This window comes from Monodelphis domestica, chromosome 3 (assembly GCF_027887165.1).
Source record: "Monodelphis domestica isolate mMonDom1 chromosome 3, mMonDom1.pri, whole genome shotgun sequence".
Taxonomy (NCBI): Eukaryota; Metazoa; Chordata; class Mammalia; order Didelphimorphia; family Didelphidae; genus Monodelphis; species Monodelphis domestica.
The window spans coordinates 333255781-333278461 of NC_077229.1; the positions used below are offsets into that span (position 1 = coordinate 333255781).

The following is a 22681-nucleotide window of genomic DNA, read 5'->3' on the forward strand; positions in this document are numbered from 1 at the left end:
CTCAATCTCTTCCTTTTACAAATGAGGAAGCGGAAGCTCATAAAGGGGACATGATTTGTCTGAAGTTCCACTACAAAGTAGTAACAAACTAGGACAAGAATTTGGGTTTCATTCATTCATTCAACAAACATTTAATGAGCTTTTATTGTCCTTTGTACTCAAAGAGGACCAAAATGACAACACAATATCAGGATCAATGTACAGTGTATCCAACTGTGGCTAATCAGGTCAAAATGCATTTAGAAGGATCTACCACAGACCAGACACAAAAAATCTATATGAATATTTGGGACAGAGATGTCTCTCAATTTGCACATCTCATTTCTTTTGAGCTTACTGCAATTCTGCTTTACTCAGAGAGCACAGTGCCTTCTTTGAGGCAGGCACACCACATAATACAATCCTGTGCTACATCTCACATCTCACGTTGATGCCAAAGTTCTTCAAAGAGATCTTGAGAGTGTCTTTGTAATTTAATAAGCACCTACTATGTGTAAGGTGCAATCCTAAATACAAGGTGAAAGTCCCCTGACATCTACTCCTAAACCTTCCCACTATACCATACAACCTTTCCCATTCTACCTCCACACCAACACCTCCACTTTATTCTGTCATGAATAATTTGATTTTCTAGGGCAGCTGGTGGTTCAGTGCATTGAGAATCAGGCCTAGAGACAGGAGGTCCTGGGTTCAAATATGACCTCAGGTAATTCCAAGCTGTGTGGCCCTGGGCAATTCACTTAATTCCTATTGCCTAATCCTTACCACTCTTCTGAATTGGAACCAATATTTAGTATTGATTCTAAAATAGAAGGTAAGGATTAAACAAAGAAGAATTTGATTCTCATACATGTGTGTACAAGTTTATTCCTTCCTAAAATATCTGAAGACATAGACTATTTATGCCTATTTTTTCTATTATTTCTATTTATGACTATTTTTCATTAAAGCCTTTGCATCTTCAAAAAGATCTTGAATCTCACTATTCCTCAATCAACATTACCTAGATAATAAATTGGAGAACATTTTCTTAATTTGGAAGAGAAAATTTTAAATGTTATTAGCAAAAGCCATACTTCTTACTGTATTTTTCAGTGTTGCCTATTAATATTTGACATCCTTGATAGCAAGGACTTTATATATGGGCACATGATCTATTGTGACACATTCATTTACTCTCTACAGTTTAAAAAAGTCCCCCCAAAGTTGAAAGTTAATTATATATCTACCACCTAAACGACACACACTATAGAATAGGAACTGCTACACATACTACTAGTGCCCTCCCTCCCAAATTACCTTGTATATAGCTAATTTGCATATGGTTGTATTTATTCAAGTTATATTTATGTTGTTATATATTATGTTCATAATTATGCTATAGCAGAATATACATTATGTTATATTTATCTTTCTAATTTATGTTATGTCAATGTTATATTTATGTTATTGCACCCACTAGAATTTAAGCTCCTATATTTTATTCTTTTTTCTTTGTATCCCCAGTGAATCTGCATAGTGAATAGAATATTGGGCCTTGAGTCAGAAAGATCTGAGTTCAAATATAGATCTTACTGGCTATATATTCTTAGGCAATCTTAATCTCCTTCTGCCTCAGTTTTCTCAACTGTAAAATGGGAATGATAATAGTACCTTCCTCACAGGGTGTTTGTGAGCATCAAGTGAGATCATATTTATAAAATGCTTCACATAATGCCCAGCACATAGTAGCTACTTAAATTGTTGTTCATTGATTGATTAATAGAAAGTTAATATACATAGATTTCCAATTTTCAAAGAATTAGGTTGTAATTAAATCCACCCAACACTAAAAATCTATTAAAAACTATTTAATTTAATTCTTCATTGAAAATCCAGAAGACACTTGTCATAAAATATCACATAACATCTCCTAGTCATTACTATGAACATAGTATATCATTTTTTTTGTCAGAATGTTAATGGCCAATTACTAGAATGGCAGCTAATAAAGCATTTAGGGTGAATCATAAGTTATTTCAGTGAGGCAGACCTATATAGTCACAGATACAAATAATTTTGGGAAAGGTCCACATCCATAAAGGATGGAATGATGGCCTGAAATCAACACTGTGTAATATCACAGGGATAAAGGTAAAATCTCCCATTTGCATAAGTTTATTTGCATAAATTCAAAATTCGACAGTTTCACAGTGGGTCACGTGAAAGAGGCCACAAGATATGTAACTGTGTGCTAAAGGGGTTAATTCAGCCATGGAAGCATTGATAGATTTATAACAGCCAGAGGAAAGGCAATAATGTCTCTGTACTTGATGCTAGTCAGAAAATAGCTGAGTATAGGGTACAGTTCTGGTCATTATCTTTTAAAAGCAGACTCTGACAAACCAGAGAGTGCCTAGAGGAAAGCAAACAAGAGAGAATGGAAATCATTTCATTTGAGGAACCCTTAAGACACCAGTGGAGATATTTGGCCCTGAAAAGAGAAGACCATTAGAGTAGATGTAATAGCTGTCTTCAAATATTTGAGGGATTATCATGTGGAAAAGGTAGCAAATGGATTCTGTCTTGCTCCAGAAAGCAAAACTAAGACCAAATAGAAGTTTCAAGGAATCATATTTGGGATAAACATGTGGTAAATCTTCCCCAAAGGGAATGAGTTGATGCTTAAAGGAGTAAGCTCCTTGTCCCTAGAAGCATTTCATCAGAAGCTGAATTACCATCTCTTAGAGAGGTAATAAGAAGGCATTCCTTTATTTGGAAGGAAATTAGGTTAGGAGACTGGAGATCCTACATCTCTATGATACCATTTGGTAGGCAAGGAAAGATTGAAACTACCCAAAAATAGAATAGATTGCCTTAAGAGGCAATAGATCATAATAAATAAGTGAACAAATAATAGAAACATAAAAAGATAAATGATAGATAGATGAATAAATAAACCAAACAATAAATAAGTCGTATAAAAACCTCCTTTGGTGGTTTTCAAAGAAAAACTGGATCATCGCTTTTCTTTATCATAGAAGCAATTCTGGTATAGGGAATTGTTGAACTCAATGGCCTCTGAGGTTCCTTCTTAATTGGAGATTATAGAAGATTATGCCAATAACTGGCCTATGTTTTCCAGTCCCCAATTTCACTTGGTGCTCTGAGGTTTTGAAATGTGAGCTTTGGACACCCTTTGATTCAATAATAATAAATATAATATTAATAATCTTTAAAAATCTGCTTTATCATATTTCTTCCTATGGCCCACCCGTTTGCATGCCTTTGAACATATCTTTTTGTCTCACCAAGTAGGGTTCTAATTGGGCCCCCAATATTACAATTATACTGTTTTTAAGGTAGATATGCATGCATAGAGAAAAATAAAATATATCATAAAGATAACAAACCATATCCTACATAACAAATGAGAAGCAGTATAATCCTAACTTTATGTCCTGCCTCTGACACATGCTGGCTCCATGATAATGGAGACATCATTTAAATTCTTGGTGCCCCCAAGCAACCACCCAAGACTCTAAGTTGCAGTCCAGGGACTTGCATGCATTGGTAAAGGGATGTGTTCAGAGGAAACCCCCTATGCCAATGAAATCACAGGCAAATTCCAATGTAATGAGCTATATAATTCATCTAAATATGTGTGCAATACATAAGGAAGAGGGTCAGGGAGGGTGGTATAATTTCTAAAGGAGTAATATTTGAGATGAATATGAAGTATAATGTATAAAAATGCAAGGAATTGCCCCATAAAGGAGTGAGTTCCCTATTCCTGGAAGTATTCAATCAGAAACTGAATTCTCACCTCTTAGAGATGTGATAAAAAGTAATTCTTCTATCCTAATGAGAGTCAAGAAGACTTTGACTTAGGCACTGCCTCTGACACATATTAGCCATGTAATCATAGACAAGTAATCTCTCAAAGTCCTAGGCATTCAATCTTCTAAAACTATTAAGTCTCAGTTTCTTCATCTATAAAAATGAGGGTCATACTGGATGACTTTTGAAATTTTTCTTGCTCCTTATCTATGACTACATAGACTTAGGATATCAAAGAATTTTTCAGTTACATTGGTGGTGAAGAAAGTGAATTCATTTGATGCTATTAACAGCCCTGTAAAAGTAGGTTCTGTTGTTTATCTTCATTTTACAGATGACAAAACTGAGGCAGACAAAGGTTAGGTGGCATATTCCGAGCCACACAGTTAGTAATTGGCTGAGGGCAGATTTGAACCAAGGTCTTCCTGACTCCAAGATCAAATCTCTAACCACTGCATCATTTAGATGCCCACCAAGGTTTTACAGAATGGCAGTACCACACACCAATGAAATCATTAATCTGGACCCCATGTACAAATATAGTTATACAGTTAAAATATGATATATTTATTATAAAACTGGTATAATCAATCCACAATATTTATAAATGTAAAAAGAATATATGCCCTCCCCTTCACTGGGGCTCAGTTGCTTAATTAATTGATCAAGCCAATTGGTACCTGAAGGTATTAAAGAATAATAATAGTAAAACAAATTGCTATAGATAATGAAAGTTAATACAATTAATGTCATTCAGTTCTATTGTGAGAAAAACACTAAAAAAAGCAAAATCAAATTAAGAATCAAGGAGGTTAAATGACTTGCTCTTTGGTTCCAGCAAATATGCTTATAATTCCCATCCTCTGCATATCAGGATGCCTAATTTATTTTACTCACAAGGTGGCCTTAAAATGTCTCCAGTAATGACAATTACCAAAGAGCAAATTTGTGCTACTTGATCTTCATGAAGTAGCTCATGTTTATTCCAAAAGCAAATAAACAAAATTAAATGTGAATTAAGGACAAGGCTTTCTTCCAAGTAGGCCTCCTACCTTAAATGCAGTAATATTTCTCAAAAAATATAAATATTTATCTCCATCAAATGCATTCAGAATTATGCCAATAGTGTAAATTTATATTTCTAAAGCATCCCACTGAAAATTTCAGGGCCCCTTCTCTTCCAACTCACATTGATTTAGATACCTCCATTTCGCCACTGTAGGTCAGATTACTTATAATACTTTATAAGCTTTAAAGTGTTTCTGTTATGATCACCATCAAAATTATCCTCTCCTTCCTGCAGCATATATAATCAGAATTTTCTGCCCTTCATTTCTCAGATATGGAAGTGAAGCAGATTAACAAGCGAGCCTCTGGCCAGGCCTTTGAGCTGATCCTAAAGCCACCATCTCCGGTGTCAGAAGCTCCACGAACTTTAGCATCTCCAAAGAAGAAAGATGTGTCTCTGGAGGAGATCCAGAAGAAACTGGAGGCTGCGGAGGAAAGAAGAAAGGTAGCTTTTTGAAACCTTCTTCATTTTGAGGTTCCCTTTTAAACACATTATTTTCCTCAACACTGGTTCCTACTTATCAGGTAGTGTAATTCACTAAGGAGCTTATTGTCTCAAGGCTCTATGAACCCAATGGCAGCACCCTGGGATATTGATCCCCAGATCTAAATTGGCAATTTTCTCACCATAATAAGCATAATTTTATTCCACTATGGATTTCCCCCCCTTAAATTATAGCATTCAAAGTGTGAGAATGGAATTTGTATGTTTGTTTGATCAGTCAGAGATTTAAACTTCCCTTCCATTTGTTTTGAATTTGAGTCAATCAGCAACCAGGGAATTGATCCCACAGGCACTGCCCCCCTGGGTGGTGCCAGGATAATTGCAGAACTGGGATTGGTTCCTAGGGAGTGATATAAGAGAGCTAGTGGGTATAGTAAGGATTTATAAGATGAGACCCCATAGGAAGCTGGAGGGGGGGAGAGAGAGTTGTTTCTCAGGCTGAGATTCAGAGACAGACTCTGGGTTGTTAGGCTAGGCAATTCTTTACCTTCTTTCTATATTTCCCCCTCTTACTATCTTTATCTTACTATAATAAAGTTGTTAGAGCTATTAACAGTCTTGTGACTTAAGGGTTAATTTCTATGAATGGTGACCACAACATTTTTTATTCTTATAATTTTGTCAAACTCATTCTAACCATTACAAAAGTCACTTGGGTTATGGCCATCATACAGTCTTATGACTACTGAAATCTCCATGATGATTTTTGAGAATATGAAGGGTTTTTACAGAATCCTACTATCAGTTGGTGTACTTAAGACAAGCAGGGGATGGGAGGAAGAAAAGGAAGAGTAAGGGGACACTCCAGGACACAGGGGTCCTGAGTTCAGTAACACAGATAATGAGTTCTGTGTTACTAAAGGTTACTCTGGAGGTAAGGGAATCAGTGGTACAAAAGGGAGGATGCCACAGAATGTAGCCATTGGCATATTATGGGGAACAGGGAGGAACTGGAAGGTTGGGGGAAATGGACCACAAATTAGTGCTGTTGGTACCATCTAAATTCTCTGTCCTGGGGCAATGAGTTGATAACTTTACCCATGTTATAACACTGATGGTTTATGCACTCACTATAAAATAACATAGACTCACCTTTTTAGAATTGGAAGGGTTCTTAGACATTATCTAATTCAAATGCCTCAATTTATAAATGAAAAACCTATGCCCAGAGAAATAACCTTATCTCTAGCCATTTATTTCTACTATTCAGATTAACTGTAGCATTTATTAAACACCTACTGTGTGTTGGTCTCTGAGCTAAGCACTGAGTAGCTTTGAGAAGGGCAAGAAGCACAATCCCAGCTTGACTTTTGTTTAGAGCAGACAAACCAAATTCAAATATCCACATAAAAATCAAACTAGAAATGAATATACTACACCCACAATTAAGTGGAAGATCCAGACATTAGGGTTTTTTATCTACTTGAAATATCTTGGCAAAATCTTACCTCAACTCCTATTTGTGAAAATCTTTCTAAACATTTTTTACCTACTTCCTTGCTTAATTAATTATACTCTTGCATAACATTTCATCTATTATTAGGGACTGAGACCTACATAATTTTAAGACTAATGATGTCCAAATAGAAGATTGGACTGAATCTATACTAAACTAGGGAAATTCCATAGTAATTCCTTTTACTCAATTAATTCATAAATTTGCTTTGTTTTTATATCTTACTCCTAAAAGTAGGATGCACATCATAGATTATAGTTTCTTTAGTAATACAGAACTTATTATAAAAATATATATAAAAACTTTATTATAAAAATGGTTTTGACCTGGTAGAACTTCAGAAAAGGGGCTGTGAGACCTCTATGTGTCCCCAGACCACACTTTAAGAAATGCTGGCTTAAACTATAGTGTAGTGCTACCCTTGATCTTTTTTTCAATGTTACAGAAAATCATGTTTTATGTCCATTGGCATCTACAGGTAAGTACTCTGAAGCAGAGGGAAACTGTGACTTTATGGTAGAAAATCAGGAATAGACTGAAATATAAGAAGTCATCACAAAAGTTTACCACATTTAATCACTATATCTCACTTTACATTAAATATCTTATTTAATCTTCTTAGCAACTCTCAGGTTTTTAGCAATATATTATTTCTGTTTTATAGGTTCAAAAATTCAGTCTATGGTCATGTGGCAGAGACAGGAGGGACAGAAACTTTGGTTTTCTGATTCCAAGTACATAATCTTTCTACTGTCTCTCATCATTCCCCCAAATATATTACTCATATGGTTCTTTAAAGGTATATGCCACATTCATATTTCTTTTAATCTGCACAATTCTGGACCCTGAGTTCAGACTGTTACTGCTACCTCCACCCAAAATGCTTCATTTAACTTCTAGAAGGCACTAAATTTAAGGGGGAGGGGGAAGCACCAAGCCAATAAAGTCAAAGCAAAATGATCTGGATACTCTTGTAATGAAGCCCTGGAAGCTGGTTACAAGTGAATAAATTATGGATCCTGGCACTTTCTCTCCATCCCAGCAGTCATGGTGATATGAACAATTTAATTGGACTAGAAACTTACAATTTGGCTTAAAATGTCTACTCACCTGGAGTGATGATGACCATAGGATAACTCATTTTGGAATCCTATAAAATCTATCTGTCCATTTCACTTTTTGCCTACCTGTTTGAAACATTTATTAGGGGAAAAAATCACTATAGATTATATCTTCATGACAAAGTTTTAATTAGCAGAAAGTCCAACTAATTAATAGGAAATGCTATCCTTTTAAAAATCATTAATTGATTTTTCTCTCTTAGATTATACTGTGTTAATTAGATTAGTGTTCTTCAGGGTGGGAAGGCTTTAAATTCTCATTAAAGAGTGCAGCTGGATTTCTTCTTTGGGAAAGTTGTATTTCTCCTTTTCATAGAAGTTAGAATTCAAGTTTGGGGTCCATGTACATTCTTCTTCTATAGCTGCTTCCTTTGCCCTCCAAGCTCCATTTAGTTGAAATATTATGATTTTTTCCACATAGAACTGAAGCAGATAATTAAGGCAAAGCATGTGAATTATTCCATATTTCAGGGCTTTTTTTTAATGCTATTGAAGAAAGAGGACTTTAGGCTCAAGTTAATCAGATCAGCTTTCCACACTGATCCAATTACTTCTTTTTTTAACCCATAACTTTTGTCTTAGTATCATATATAGTTAAATTCTCTCATTTTATTATACTTGCTTTTTTAAACTTTTCTTTCTATCTTGGTATCAATTCTAAAGCAGAGAGTGGAAAGGGGTAGGCAACTGAAGTTAAGTTATTTGCCCAGGGTCATACAACTAGGAAGTGTTTGAGAACAGATTTGAATCCAAGTCCTCCTGACTCCAGACATGGCATTCAATCCACTGTGCTACCTAACTTCCATGATCCAATTACTTTAAAAGCAATACAGCTAAGAGGTAGATGCATGGTAGATAAGGAACTGAACCAAGAATTAGTGAGATCAGAATATGATCTCTGCCTCTATTATATCTTGACTATGTAACCTGGGCAAGTCATTAAGCCTCTCAGAATATCCTAGTAAGGTAAATATAAACTATAAAGCAAAGTAATGGTGGTTTTGCATCAATTGAGTGTGTCTTACAACTCAAAATCCCCTTTACCAGAAAGATCCTTAGATCAGTCCAAAAGAAAGTAATAACAACATAAATGACACAATAATAATAAATACTTGTGTAGCCTTAGTATATAGGTAGCAAGATGCAATGCAAAGAAATAGTTTGAAATCCTGGGTTAGGATCCATGATGTCTGACTTCCCCACAATGCAATCAGGAGCAAATAACTTTATCTGAACTTCAGTGTTCTCAAGTACAAAATGATAAATTGAATCATCTAGCCCTAAAAATCTATGGAATAGAAAGGGAAAGACAGATATAATAATTACAGTGCAAGGAAAAACCACTATAATTTGGAGGCTGATTATATTTGATATTGGAAATCCAACAATAACTCTAGGGATACAGCCTGTGGACAGTGGGTATGTCATTCACAGAAAAGTCAAAATGGAGAGCAAATTTGGAAAAGAAAAGGTAATGAGCTTACACATGATGTCTGTAATGAGGGCAGGTTAGCCAAGTGGAAATATCCAAAAAAGCAATTAAAGAAAGGAGGCTGAATCTCAGAGGAGAGATTAAGGAGAGTCTCTTGACTCTAGGAAAGGCATACACAGAGTCCAGAAAAGCCACATATCCCTTTTGACAGAGCAGGCTAATCATATCCTCGAATACTAGAAAGGAAATGTTATTGGGTTTTTAAAATGAATTTGTATTGATCTCTTTGGTTTTTTCATTACTTACATTTCCTAATATATTCCCCCTCCTTTCTCTCCAAAAAGCCACCCTTTCTAACAGAATAAAAAAATGGGAAAAATTCAGCTCAGCAAAACAAATCTACCCATGAAAAAAGTCTGGCATTATATATAGTGTTCTACTACATAGTCAAGTTTCTGCAAAGAAGGGGATGGAAGACTTGAAGCAATGGGTTTTGTGGGAAAGTATTTCATCTCTACTCTCTTAGCTCAATTTCCTCATCTATAAAATGACAGGATTGGACTAAATCTCTGATGGCAAAATATTCAAGGGTGGGTAGAAATTACAGTGAGGTAAAGTTTAGCTTGATACAAGGAATATCTTCTTACCATCTAGAGCCCTCCAAAAGTGCAATAAGCTGTTCATGAGATATTGAATTCCCCTATTACTACAAGCCTTAATGGGGACACTATATAACCTTTGTTCTGTGGAGTCCAAAAGTCATTACCAAAAGAGACCCAGTCTCCTGATAGGAGTTCATAAACCAGCATCCCCTAGGGGGCACCAGAACACCTAATCACCCTTAATCCACTTGACTCAAATGCTACCAGAACTTGAACTTCTTAAGCATTCCTAGGCTTTGGCATAATAGCTCCTTCTGGTCTGCTACCAACCAAGGTCCCACTTATTTCCTCCTAAAGAATCAGTTCAGTTGAACTGATCATTTTTCCTCTCAGAGATTGTTTTCTAATCCAATTATTCCTAAAAGCAAAAGGAAGAGGGGATGGTTCTCTTGATCCTCTAAATAAATTCATTTATTTTCTGAACCAAATATGATCCCAGATATGAAATAGGCGTCTACATAATCCTGATATCATTTACTTATAACACTAATTTCGTGGATGGCAAACATTCTAGATGGAAGTAAAATTAAATTCCAAAAATAGGCATATACTCAATATTTACTGAAGTTGAATACTGCATATAGAAATCAGAGACAATTTAAATTGAACTGATAAGTTTACCTAAGAAACCAAAAATATTAAGCACCTACCTTGTGCAAGTAGTCACTGTCAGAGAGTGAAGGGACACCATCCAGTAACAATGATAGACACTGCCCTCAAGGATTTTAATTCCAGTGGTAGAGCAAAAATTTGACTACATAAAAGCCTAACTAATAATTAATAATATGAGGCAGTATATTAGAGCTAAATAAAAAATAAAGACAATGAGGGCTCAGAGTGAAGGAATGGGAGGTTAAAGAAAGGAGTGACTATGCCCACGATGGGGGCAACTAGGTAACTTAGTAGATAAAGAGTCAGGGCCAGAGATGGAAGGTCCTGGGTTTAAATCTGTCCTCAGACACTTCCTAGCTATGTGACCCTGGGAAAATCATTTAACTTCCATTGCCTAGTCCTTACTACTCTTCTGCCTAGGAACTAATTCATAGTATTGATTCTAAGATGGAAGGTAAGGTTTAAAAAAAAGGCATCTGTATGAGTAAATGGGGTTTGAAGGAAATAAACAAGGGTTGAATCTAGAGATGGGCCAGTTAAGAGGCTTTTGACAATGTATAGTAAAAAGCCCTGAACTAGTATTTGTAGAAAGAAACAGGGGGATATTGCTATGAGACATCACAAAGGAAGAAGAAATACAACTTGATGACTGACTAGCTGTTACATGAAGCCATGAGAACACCATTATAAAATATCACAGTCAGGAAAGAGAGCCTGTTAGTTTGGGAAGGAATAAAATATCACAGTCAGGAAAAAGAGCCTGTTAATTTGGGAAGGAAGACGATGAGGTAAGTTTTAAACATCCTCATCATAATATGTGTTATCTTTTATAAAGACTTCACAGTTTGCAAGCTCTTTACCAATATCAAAACATTTAAGGAACAGGAAGTGAAAGAGACAAAGTTTGGCTCAATTTTAAGAAAACTTCCTAATAATTTGAGTAGCCCCAAAGTGGAATAAACTACCCAGAAGGAAGTGAGTTCCCCATCAATGGAGTAGAAATTATATGATCTATTATTGAGGATGTCACAGAAGGCATTTACCAAACAGGAATAATCTGGTCTAGTTAGACCCCTAAGATCTCTTCCACTCTGAACCTAAGACATCTGATGTCTTTTCTGGTTGTATTTTTCTCTTAGGTATAAATGTCCAACAAGTAGCAACAGATATGATACTACTATTCAGGAGAAAAGATGGGACTAAAGAGAGTCCCCCTCCTCCTAATGCAGAGAGAATAGCAAAAGCCATGAGAAGGGGCAAAATAGCAACAGAGAAGAGCAGGAGATTAAGGATGGAGCTCTGGGGTACACCTCCATTGAAGGAATGATGAAGAAAATAAGGCAGCAAAAAAAGACCAGAAAGAATGCCTCAAAGGAGAACAAAGATAGTTGAATTAATAAAAAACAGTGAAAGAGTCCCAAGAAGAAAATGATCAACAGTGTCAGATCTTACAGGGATAGAGGAGGCAGATCAGCATAAAGATTAGGAACAGATTAACTAATTGGGTGGCTGTACTGAAGTCACAATGTCTCTGGGTCACATTTTCAATATATATGAAATGATCAGTCTATATTCAGCCATCTTTATGATTCCTTCCAACACTAATATTTTACTTTATTTTAAAATGAGGTCTGAGAAAGTCTTTGAATTCAATGAATGTGAAGTCATTAGTCAGCTTCAGTTCACTTTACTTCCCTTCATGCACTTTGTGAGTCAATAAACTGGACAACCAGTTGTCCCCAATCTTATCATATGATCTCCTTCCTGTCTATATCCTCCTAATCTCAAGATGAAGAATTGGGATCAGGAAAAAAAAGAGTCTGCTTATTAAATAATAATGGAAATTTAGCTTGTAAGATGGAAAAGTCATCCAGTTTTGGTCTAATCCAGGTAGAATACAGTGGGACTGTCACCTACCACTATAACTGTTTTACTACAGCCCAAGATCACATTATTTGAATTTTTGTTTATTTTCTAGTTACTTTATTGTTGACTCATATGAAGTTTATAGTACAAAGCCCACAGCTTTTGGGTGAATTATTATCTAATCATGCTATCTCCATAGTGTACTTGAAAAGTTGATTTATTGAACCCAGTTGTAGATTTTGTCGGGATAAATACCCTATGAAATTTCATCTTATTAAATTTATCCCACTATTCTAGCTTGTCAAGATCTTTGGGAATTCTAATTCTTTGCTAACTGTTCCTTTCCACTTTATGCCATCTTCAGATTTAATAAGCATGCCATTGATGCTTTTACCCAAGTCACTGATAAACATTTTGAAATGCATAGGCCCAAGGACAGATCCGTGGTACACGCCACTAGACACCTATTTCCAAATTAACATCAGAGCATTAATGAAGCTACTCTTTGGATCTCACCACCACGTGATCTCTTCTTTATCCATTTTTTATTGACTCTTCATCTGACTCTTTCCTTTGCTCTTACCACATCCTACCTTTTATTGTCATATTTATTCTTGTATGCATCCGATCTACTTCAATACATTGTCAATTTGCTGAAGACAGGGACAAGGTCTTTTGCATCTTTTGTACATAGCAGATGCTTAATAAATAGTGCAATGTCTTGAGCACTGATTTTGAAAACAAGAAAACATACTACCTCTGATTCTTACTGCCTGTGTGATCTTGCACAAATTATTTAGCTTCTGTGAAATGAGAGGTTAGACTAAATGATCTCTGCTGTCCCTTTCCACTCTAGATCTATGAACTATAAGTGATAGATTGAATTCAAGAGCATAGTTATCATTGAGTAATAGTGACAGGAGCAAAATTATAAAGGACTAAGAAGTGAATAAGTGATAGAGGAATAGAAGCAGTGCTACAGGTCACTCTTTAGAGAAGTGAAAAATGAAAGGAAAGTAATTGATAGCATACCTTTCAATTGACAGCAAGGTCATTTGAAGATATTTGGGTAGTTCTTTCCAAATTAGGATGTCTTAAATGTACATGTCTCTACATCACCTTTAAGAAATAAAGAGTAAAAGACTGAACATGCTAAGGGCAGGAGTTATATCTTCTCTGATTTGCCTAGCAAATCATCTTTTCAAATCAACAAATATGTATTATGCACTAACTAGGTGTAAGATACTTGAGAGTTAGAGAGTTAGAAATGAGAGTTAGAAAACATATGAGATGGCAAAAAAAAGAGAGAGAAATGAAAAATTATCCTTGGAATGAAAAGGCATCTCTTCTGAACATTCAAGGAAAAATGAAAAAAGAAATAAATATATAAACATATTTTAAGGAAGGGAAATGAAGGAGCCAGCCATAAGTGGAATGGAAAAATCTTATTTGGATCATCATTCAGGATTTTTTATTTGTTTGTATATATCTTTCCCACTATTTGCTTTCTCTTTAGCCAACTGATTTTGATCAAATTGGAACCAATTTTAGAGTTTCAAGATAATCTGTGAACTTGATTTGAGGTTCAGTTTTTTATATTGAAACAAAGCCATAGTCAGTAAGTTTCCAAATGGGCATATCTTCTTCAATTGTACTAAATGAGTTACAGTTTCACAACCACTCTAGTTTTATTGAGAAAAGACCACAGCATTAGCTTTGGATGCTTTTTCACTCTGTGTGCCAGGAAAAAAATCAGAATTGCCACATGTGTGAGGAGAACACATGTGTTACAAGCCAGGGACTAGGCTCAGAACACAAAAGTGCCACCTTGACTATGGACCAGGGGCTTCCTTTGCAGTTGATGAAGGGCTTCCACTGATGCATCACAGCATGGACTTGAATTTACCTTAGTACTCTGCACCTGCTGATTCTGGGTAGCTCTCTTCTCCATCTGCCAACAGCATCTCAGCATTGGCCATCTGGCTGCTAGGTGGAAACATACTGTTTTGGGCACATTTGGAGCTGGAATTAATGCTGCTTCACTGACTGATTGGACCAAAAATAAATGTTAGGGGGAAGTTGTTATGAAAGTTAACAAGTCTTTGTCTCTCCCCAGTCCCTGACCTTGCTTAGGAAAACAAATGGTCACCTCCATGAGACACCTATTGTTTCCAAATCAGGAAATAATAAAGTAACTCTGGAGCCTAGTTCTCTAAATCACATTCCTTACCATTTAGCTGACTAGATAGAATCAGATTAATTTTATTTTTTTACATAAAATTCTCAAAAAGTGAAATGAATGAATGCTTCTCATTTTAAGCTTCATAATTTTTCAGTGAATTTAAAATTTAATTTGCTAGGAAATAATACAAAAGAGCTATGCATTTTATCCCAACTACAAGTGGCTCTGAATCTTTTTTAAAAGGTAATAAATGTTTTACAATAATTTTCATTTAAGGATTTAATGATCTGCAAAATATCATGCCCTAAAATAGAGATAATTGAAGAAAACTCTACCCAAACTAGTTTGGCTACCAACTCAAATTTCTTTACTGGAGAGAGAGGTTTGTTCTTGGTTATTTTTAGAATACATGCAATTTTGCATGTGTGAGCATGTATACACACATATAATTGCATACATATATATACAACCTATATATACATATATGTGTTTGTGTGTCTGTATATATATATATATAGCTTTTGATTGCTATTCCTGACAAACTTTTTATACCATGTGCCCTTTTCAATAATAATTATAATCTAAACACAATACCTCATTTCTACGTCATTTTATGGTGGCAAAGCATTTTGAAATGGGTCTTTCTCAACATAGTTTCATGAAAATTCTTTAAGACAACGGGGCAGCTATTATTATCCCTGTTTTACTTATGGGAAAACTGAGATAAATTCCAATAAATTAAACTTCCTCTCAATATATATGATAAGTCTATATATTAAATGACTTAGAGGAAGTAAAATGTTACCTAGATCACTGAGTGAAACATTCAGAAATTATTTCACTTTGTAAAGAGGATATCATATGAGCTGTGGAATCATAGAATCCTGATTTGCATAGTTACATAATAAGAGAGCAACAGTGATTCTCTTTTAGCCTTTCAACACAATTAACTTATTGTTTGCTCTTTCTGGAAGGGTCATTCCAAAGGTCTTTGAATTGACTCTAATTTTTTTTAAATACATCTGACTTTTCACCATTGAATTCTTATGCCAGAATTTCTCTTCTATAATTATCTTCCACTACCATTTCTTAACAAGGCCTGTAATTGGGTTAACAACACAACTTTAACTTTAAATTTAAAAGTTAAATTATTAATTATGTTTTAAGTGTCCTAACCAGCAATGAGAGCTAATAAGTCACAGGGAGATTTACTTGTAGATAGATACTATATAACAAGTAATATATCATAAATGATGGAGATTAGACAAGAACATGATATGACAAAAAATAAGTTCAACTGAGAAAAGAAAAGCAATCTGGCAGTAATCAAAATGTAAACCTTCATATCCCTTTTAACTCTTGTATATGTAGAGTGTAATTGAGTTTTAGATACTACTTAACTCAAATTTATCTTCCATTTAATTTTTCAAGTAATTAAACTCCTATAACCAGTACTGTAACTAATAATAGTAAATTACTTTGGAACAAATAAGAAGTGGTACTAAAACGTGCAATAACTCTTCTCTGTGTCTCATAATTTTCTCCCCATATACACTAGAGTCCAGTAAGAGATTTATGCAAAGATAAAACATTCTACAGTAATGGTCACATCCCATTCTTTATGAGAAAGTGAAGAGAGTATTTTTGTCTTCCAGAATGTCATGATTAACATTTATTTTCTATAAATATTATCCTCCTGACATTGGTATTACTTCAGCAAACCATTATCTTGCCCTAATATTCTATCCTGCTGACCTTTCATCTTAGATTGATGTCATTCTGTTGTGCTTTGAGGCTGAAGAACTTTTCTCTAAATTATCTTATTTTCACAAACCTTAGCAAATTCTGCCTTTGAATTAAGTCAAAATCATCCAAGTCATCAGCTATTTCCTTTTTGCAAATAGGCCTTCTGATGTTTAATTGAGCCTTAAGTTACAGCATTTTGCCTCCCCTAAAATGAAGGGGGGGGGGGAAAGGTGCTCTTCTAAATAAAGTAAATTTTGATTTCATAGCCTCATGTTGAATCACATCTCATTTCAACTCAACATTTAAAGGTAATAGAGGTACCAAAATTAAAAACAATTTCTCCATAAAATAGAGGCTGGAGGGCTAAATTCAGAAAATCACAGAGACAAATTCTCCCCTCACTGAGCTTGCCCAAACATGGGGCTGCTGTTTGGAACAATGAAAGATTTGAGATGATGATGACTTCCTCTTCCAGCAGAATAATTTGGGAGGCACTCAAGATTGGTGAAAAAGACTAGAATGTGGATGAAGTCTAAGAATCTTTGGACAGGACAAGGATTCCTCACCTTGATGCATGAACTCATTTTTTGAATATTTTTGATAATTACATTTCAATATAATTGGTTTTCTTTGATATGCTTTGAATTCATTTCAAAACATTATCTGAGGAGGGATTTATGAACTTCATCAGACTGCTAAAGGAGACCATGACAGACAAAAAAGGTTCAGAAGCACAGGTTTAGGAACAAAGAAGTAATGAACAAAGCCTCTAATAAGGTATCTTAATTTTGAAGGAGGGGAGTGTTCTCCTTTAATCCACCTCCCATCCTACACTTGACTGCAAATAACTGAGTGCCAGCATGCAGTAGACAGTGAACACAAAGGTGGTAGCAGTCTCTTTCTGGAATATAAGAAAGGTAATATAAGTAACCCAGAGAGAAATGGTCCCCAAGGAAGGGTGACCTGACCTACTTTTCCTGGTCTTTGTCATTGGCAAGTGAGAACACACTCCCAGTCACATTCTTCCATGCCTGCCATTATATCCTGTTAGCTGCAGCTGAATAAATGCTGTCCAGAAAACTTTGGAGCCTAGGGACATAATCTGATTTAGCTCTGAATGAATCCAAAAGGACTAGCCCCATTAATAGAGCCAAATTCTTCACTCTGGCTAGTGCATAGAGTCCCCATTGATTACCTTGGGAGCTGCACATTCATGTTCAAAAACTCAATTTGGTCCCACAAGGCTAGAAATCGGAAAATAAATCCTGCTACCAACCTGCCCCATTAAGCTCCTATCCATTTTTGTTCTCATACTCATATGATAGTATACTTTTCTCACTATTTTACTTTTTTTTGAATGGGAACATTATGGTCACAAATATGAAAAAATAAATACAATTAATCTCAGGATTAACATGAAAAAATACAAGAAAAAATCAAAATAATATTGTTTCAAAGTTCCAAGTCAAACAGTTGTGGCTTCATGCATTGGGATATTTTAATATATGTATACATACATGTATATACCCACATGCATGTATGTATACATGTATAAATGTTTTGCTCACACTATTTCAATACAATTAGTTTCCTATGTAATCCTATGTATTTTACTTTATATACAGAAAAGCATTATTCAGAAGTGTCCATAAATTTCATTATTCTACCAAATGAAGTCTAAGACTCTCCCCTCCCAAAATTAAGAATTCCTGTAATAGAGAGTGTAGAGACAAGCAGCAGATTTAAATGATACTTAGTCCCTTCAGCCTCCCAGTCCCATTTTGTTCTTCTCACCCCCAAAACTAATATCCCGTTTTTCTAAATGGAGTATCTGACTGGTTCATTCAAAAAGTAATTGAAAGTCGAATCAGGTCCCAAATCAGAGAACTCTCAAAGATCTAAAGTCATTCTGCAGCTACGTCAAAGATTTAGGTATGGATCAAGAGTAGTCGAGAGCTCCAATTCAATCCTTGATCCTGTTCTGTAACCAACTGAACCTTTCCTGCAGGGCAGTCCACATTAGGGATTGTTCTTGCTAGAGTAAGAGATCAAGATGTCTTTCTCTTTGACTATTTGCTTTCTGGTATTTGTCTTACTGAAAAACTACCTTTCAACTTATCCCCATTCCCTGGCTCCCTCTATGTCCAGCAAGGTAACAGAGGGAGCAAACTGCAATCAACCTTAGGAGATCTCTGAATCCTCCCCTGCCTTCTCTCAGTAGGCAAAGACTTGGACATCTGAGACAGTGAGACTCCAACAGGCACCATGCTTGATAGCAATGACCACATTCAACACACTGATCCAAGTTATTCTCTGAAGCTTTTCAAAATGTAATAATGACAGTAGTCTCAAAAAAAAAAAAAACCTTCAAAATAGATTTCCTTTTAGATTAAAATCTGTGAGTAACAGCCAGTCAGTCTTTCTTTTTCATTTTTTAAATGAAAGGGTCACCAATTAAGAGTCTTTGGCATACATAACACGTCCTATATTTACATAAGCAGGCTACATAGCATACAGATCCCTTTTACCTAGGAAGATTTAGAAATGGTCTTGCCTATAGGAAGGATAGACAAAAACTTGGTCTGCTGTCCTATTTAGCATTAATCCCATCTTCTACTATAATAATAGCTAACATTTTATGGCACTTTAAGGTTTGCAAAAGAGCTTTACATAAATTAATTATCTCACTTGATTTTCACAACAATCCTATAAAGTAGGTGTTAATATGATCCCCATTTTACAGATGAAAGAAACTGAGTCTGAGAGAAGTGAAAGGACTCATAGAGGGTCACAGTGTCTGGAGGAAGATTCTAATTCAAGTCTTCTTGATTTCCAGGCCAACATTTCATTCATGATACCAGGGGTTCTTAACCTTTCTTGTGTCATGGTACCTTTTAGAAGTCTGGTGAAACCAATAGACAGACTCAGAATAATTTGAACACATAAAATAAAAAACCTGGTATTTCAATGAAGCTAATTATGTTGAAGAGTTATAGAAATATGTTTTCCAAGCAAGTCCATAAATCCCATGTTAATAACCTCTGCATCGCGCCAAGCAAGTACAAGAGTTTTTATAGCCTTTTCCATAGAATATTAGAAAGTAAAAAGGGATGGGCCCTTCAAAAGGTTCTCATGATGGCAGTGAAAGCATATTAAGGGACAGCCAGAGGGCTCTGGATTGAGAGCCAGACCTAGAGACAGGAGCTCCTGGGTTCAAATCTGGCCTCAGACACCTCCTAGTCATGTTTCCCTGGGCAAGTCACTTAACCCCAGTTACTAGCCCTTAATACTCTTCTACCTTGGGACCAATACTTAATATTAATTCTGAAACAGAAGATAAGAGGTTTTTTTTTTAAGTATGTAGCAGGTAACAAGGATTTGTTTCTTAGCAAGATACGTGTTCTGGATTTGTCAGTCAATAAAACCAATAGACACTTATTAAGCTCCTACTATGTGCTAGGCATTGTGCTAAGTGCTCAGGAAACAAAAAAAAAAAGAAAGCAAAAGACATTTCCTGCTGTCCAGAAGCTCACATTCTAATGGAAGAGACAGCATTCAAATAACCATGTGCAAACAACCTACATAAAGGATATGATGAATACAATCAACAGAGAAAAGACTAGCATTAAGGAATATCAGGAAAATCTTCCTGTAAAAGGTGGGGGTTTAGCTGGGACTTCAAGGAAGTCAGAAATCAAAGAAGCAGAGCATTCTCTGGGGGGTGGGGGGGGAGGTCGGGAGCCAGTGAAAAGACCCAAAGTAGGGAGGAATAAATTGTCAATGGAATAGCAAGAAGACTGGTGTCATTGGATCTAAGAGGTATGATGTGTAAGAATACTGGAAGGGTTCAGGGTTCGGGGAGCAGATTTGAAGAGCTTTGAACACCAAATAGAAGCTTTCATAGTTGGAGATAATAGGGAGCCATTGGAGTTTAGTGTGTAGGGGAGTGACATGGTCAAACCTGTGCTTTAGGAAGATCATTTTGACAGCAGAGTGTAGGATGCTGGAATGAGGAGACTTGTGGGCAGGGAAACCAAGATGTAGGTTACTGAAGTAGCCCAGGAGTGGCTTGTGAGCCTGCCCAGGATGGAGACAGGACTTCAGTTTGAATTCTGGTCCTGTCTCTTACTCCCTGCATGACTTTGGACAAATCCCTTCATCACCCTGGGCCTCAGCTTCCTCAGCTTTAAAATAAAGAGGTTTCAACGGGCATCTTGGTAGCACAGTGTACAAGTCTACAGTTGGAAAGGCCTGGGTTAAAATATGACCACAGACTTCCTAGCTGTGCAACCCTGAGAAAATCACTTAAACCTGATTGCTTAGCCCTTGCTACTTTTCTGTCTTAGAATTGCTACTAAGATAGAAAATAAAGAATTAAAAAGTAATTATAATAAAAAGAAAGAATTTCACTATGTGTCTACTAAGGTCCAATCCAACTCTGAATCCGTAATCTTTATTTCAACTTAATCTTCAGTATGCTGTTAGCCCTTCTCCAGAGGTGAACAAGTTTCATCTCAAAATATCAATGCATTGAGGCAAATGATACCACCATTTCAATGGTATTTTGGTATCAAATTATTCCACTATACTTTGGGGTATCACGTTTGGTATCAAATGCTCTATTTAAAACAATTACCTGAGGTCTGAAAAATAGCGGCTGGTGTTGGGTTTTTTTTTCCTCCCAGTCAGTAATCTTCATCAGTGCTTTCAACAACACTCACTGCTTAACTTAAAAGGTCAGAAAATATCTTTAAGTTAAAATACTGTTTTTTGCTGCCATTTTTAAGGATTCCTTTTGAAATTTCAAATAGAGCATAATCCAAGCCAAATAAATTTCCCAGAAAACAAGATGTTCATTTGGTATTAAAGCTACGTGTCAGAATTGTATATGACTTTTCCCTCACTTTGATTTAGTGAATTTGTTGATAAAGGATGTGGCTAATCATTTACACAAATTTCCCAACATATCTTTTTACATCATCACATCTTATTGCCTTTTTTAGTACAATCATGAGATCATTATATGAGGAAAAAAAAATACCAATGAGTCAGATCCTTCTACATGAATAATTCCCTCCATGGGTATAACTTATGTCTTTTCAAAGTTCATTAACTCCTTGCCAGTAAAAAATAGAATGCATTATATGAGAAGTAAAGTTTTAAACATCTTTCCAAATGTGTCCAACTGACATCCAAGGAATCAGGAAATATCTGTTTCCACATTTAAAAGAACTATCCTTTGATTAGCGTTCACATAGTCTGCCCTGTGGTTTGTTTGCTTTTTCATATCCAGTGATCAACACAGTGCTTGATATAGTAGGTTCTTTTTTTTTTTAAACCCTTACCTTCCGTCTTGGAGTCAATACTGTGTATTGGCTCCAAGGCAGAAGAGTGGTAAGGGCTAGGCAATGGGGGTTAAGTAACTTGCTCATGGTCACACAGCTGGGAAGTGTCTGAGGCAAGATTTGAACCTAGGACCTCCCATCTCTAGGCCTGGCTCTCAATCCACTGAGCCACCCAGCTGCCCTCCATAGGCTGGCTGATGGATTAATTGGGTCTGATATCTCGTAATGATAAGCTCAATTGAAAACCCTCCTAGAACCCCAGGGTTATCTCCTTTCTTCTGTCCCCTAATATCTCCTTCAATAAGCCAGCAAGTATTTAAGTACTTACCATATGCTCAGCACTGTGGACAGAGTGGTGTATAAGAAATGGTCTCTGACTTTCAGTGGACACAAGATTAATACACATAATGGTACTGATTGTATCAGATGTGACCATAATTTAAGAAGACAGATTCCTTAAGCTACCATGGGAAAACCAATCCCATTAACTACCAAACAATGAGGCCCAGACAAGGAGAGTTATAGGAGTCGATAGAAGGAGAATATGAGTTCCTGTTGCATTCAGGGAACGGGGACTGGAAGGTGAGAAGGAGAAGGGAATAAGAATTTATTTATTAAGCACATACTATATTCTAGGCATTGTACTAAAATACTGTACTAAATACTAAATACATTGTACAAAATACTTTACTACTTTACAAATATTGTTTCATTTGTAGGGCTAATATTATTCTTATTTTACAGTTGAGGAAACTGAGGTAGATGGAGGTTAAATAACTTGCCCAAGGTCACACAGCTAGTAAGTAAGCTTGATTGGTACTCAGGTCTTCCCTACTCTAGTCAGAGCTCTTAACCTAGTTCTTCATT

At 35.8% G+C, this 22681-nt stretch overlaps 1 protein-coding gene across 1 annotated transcript in view; it reads left to right on the top strand.

Annotated features, from left to right (window-relative positions):
- Positions 1-22681, top strand: part of STMN2 (stathmin 2) — a 69791-nt gene that overhangs the window by 34113 nt on the left and 12997 nt on the right. Inside the window, exon 3 of the mRNA XM_056824134.1 lies at positions 5160-5332. Coding sequence (XP_056680112.1) covers positions 5160-5332 — 173 coding nt within the window. The remainder of the gene's footprint in view (positions 1-5159; positions 5333-22681) is intronic.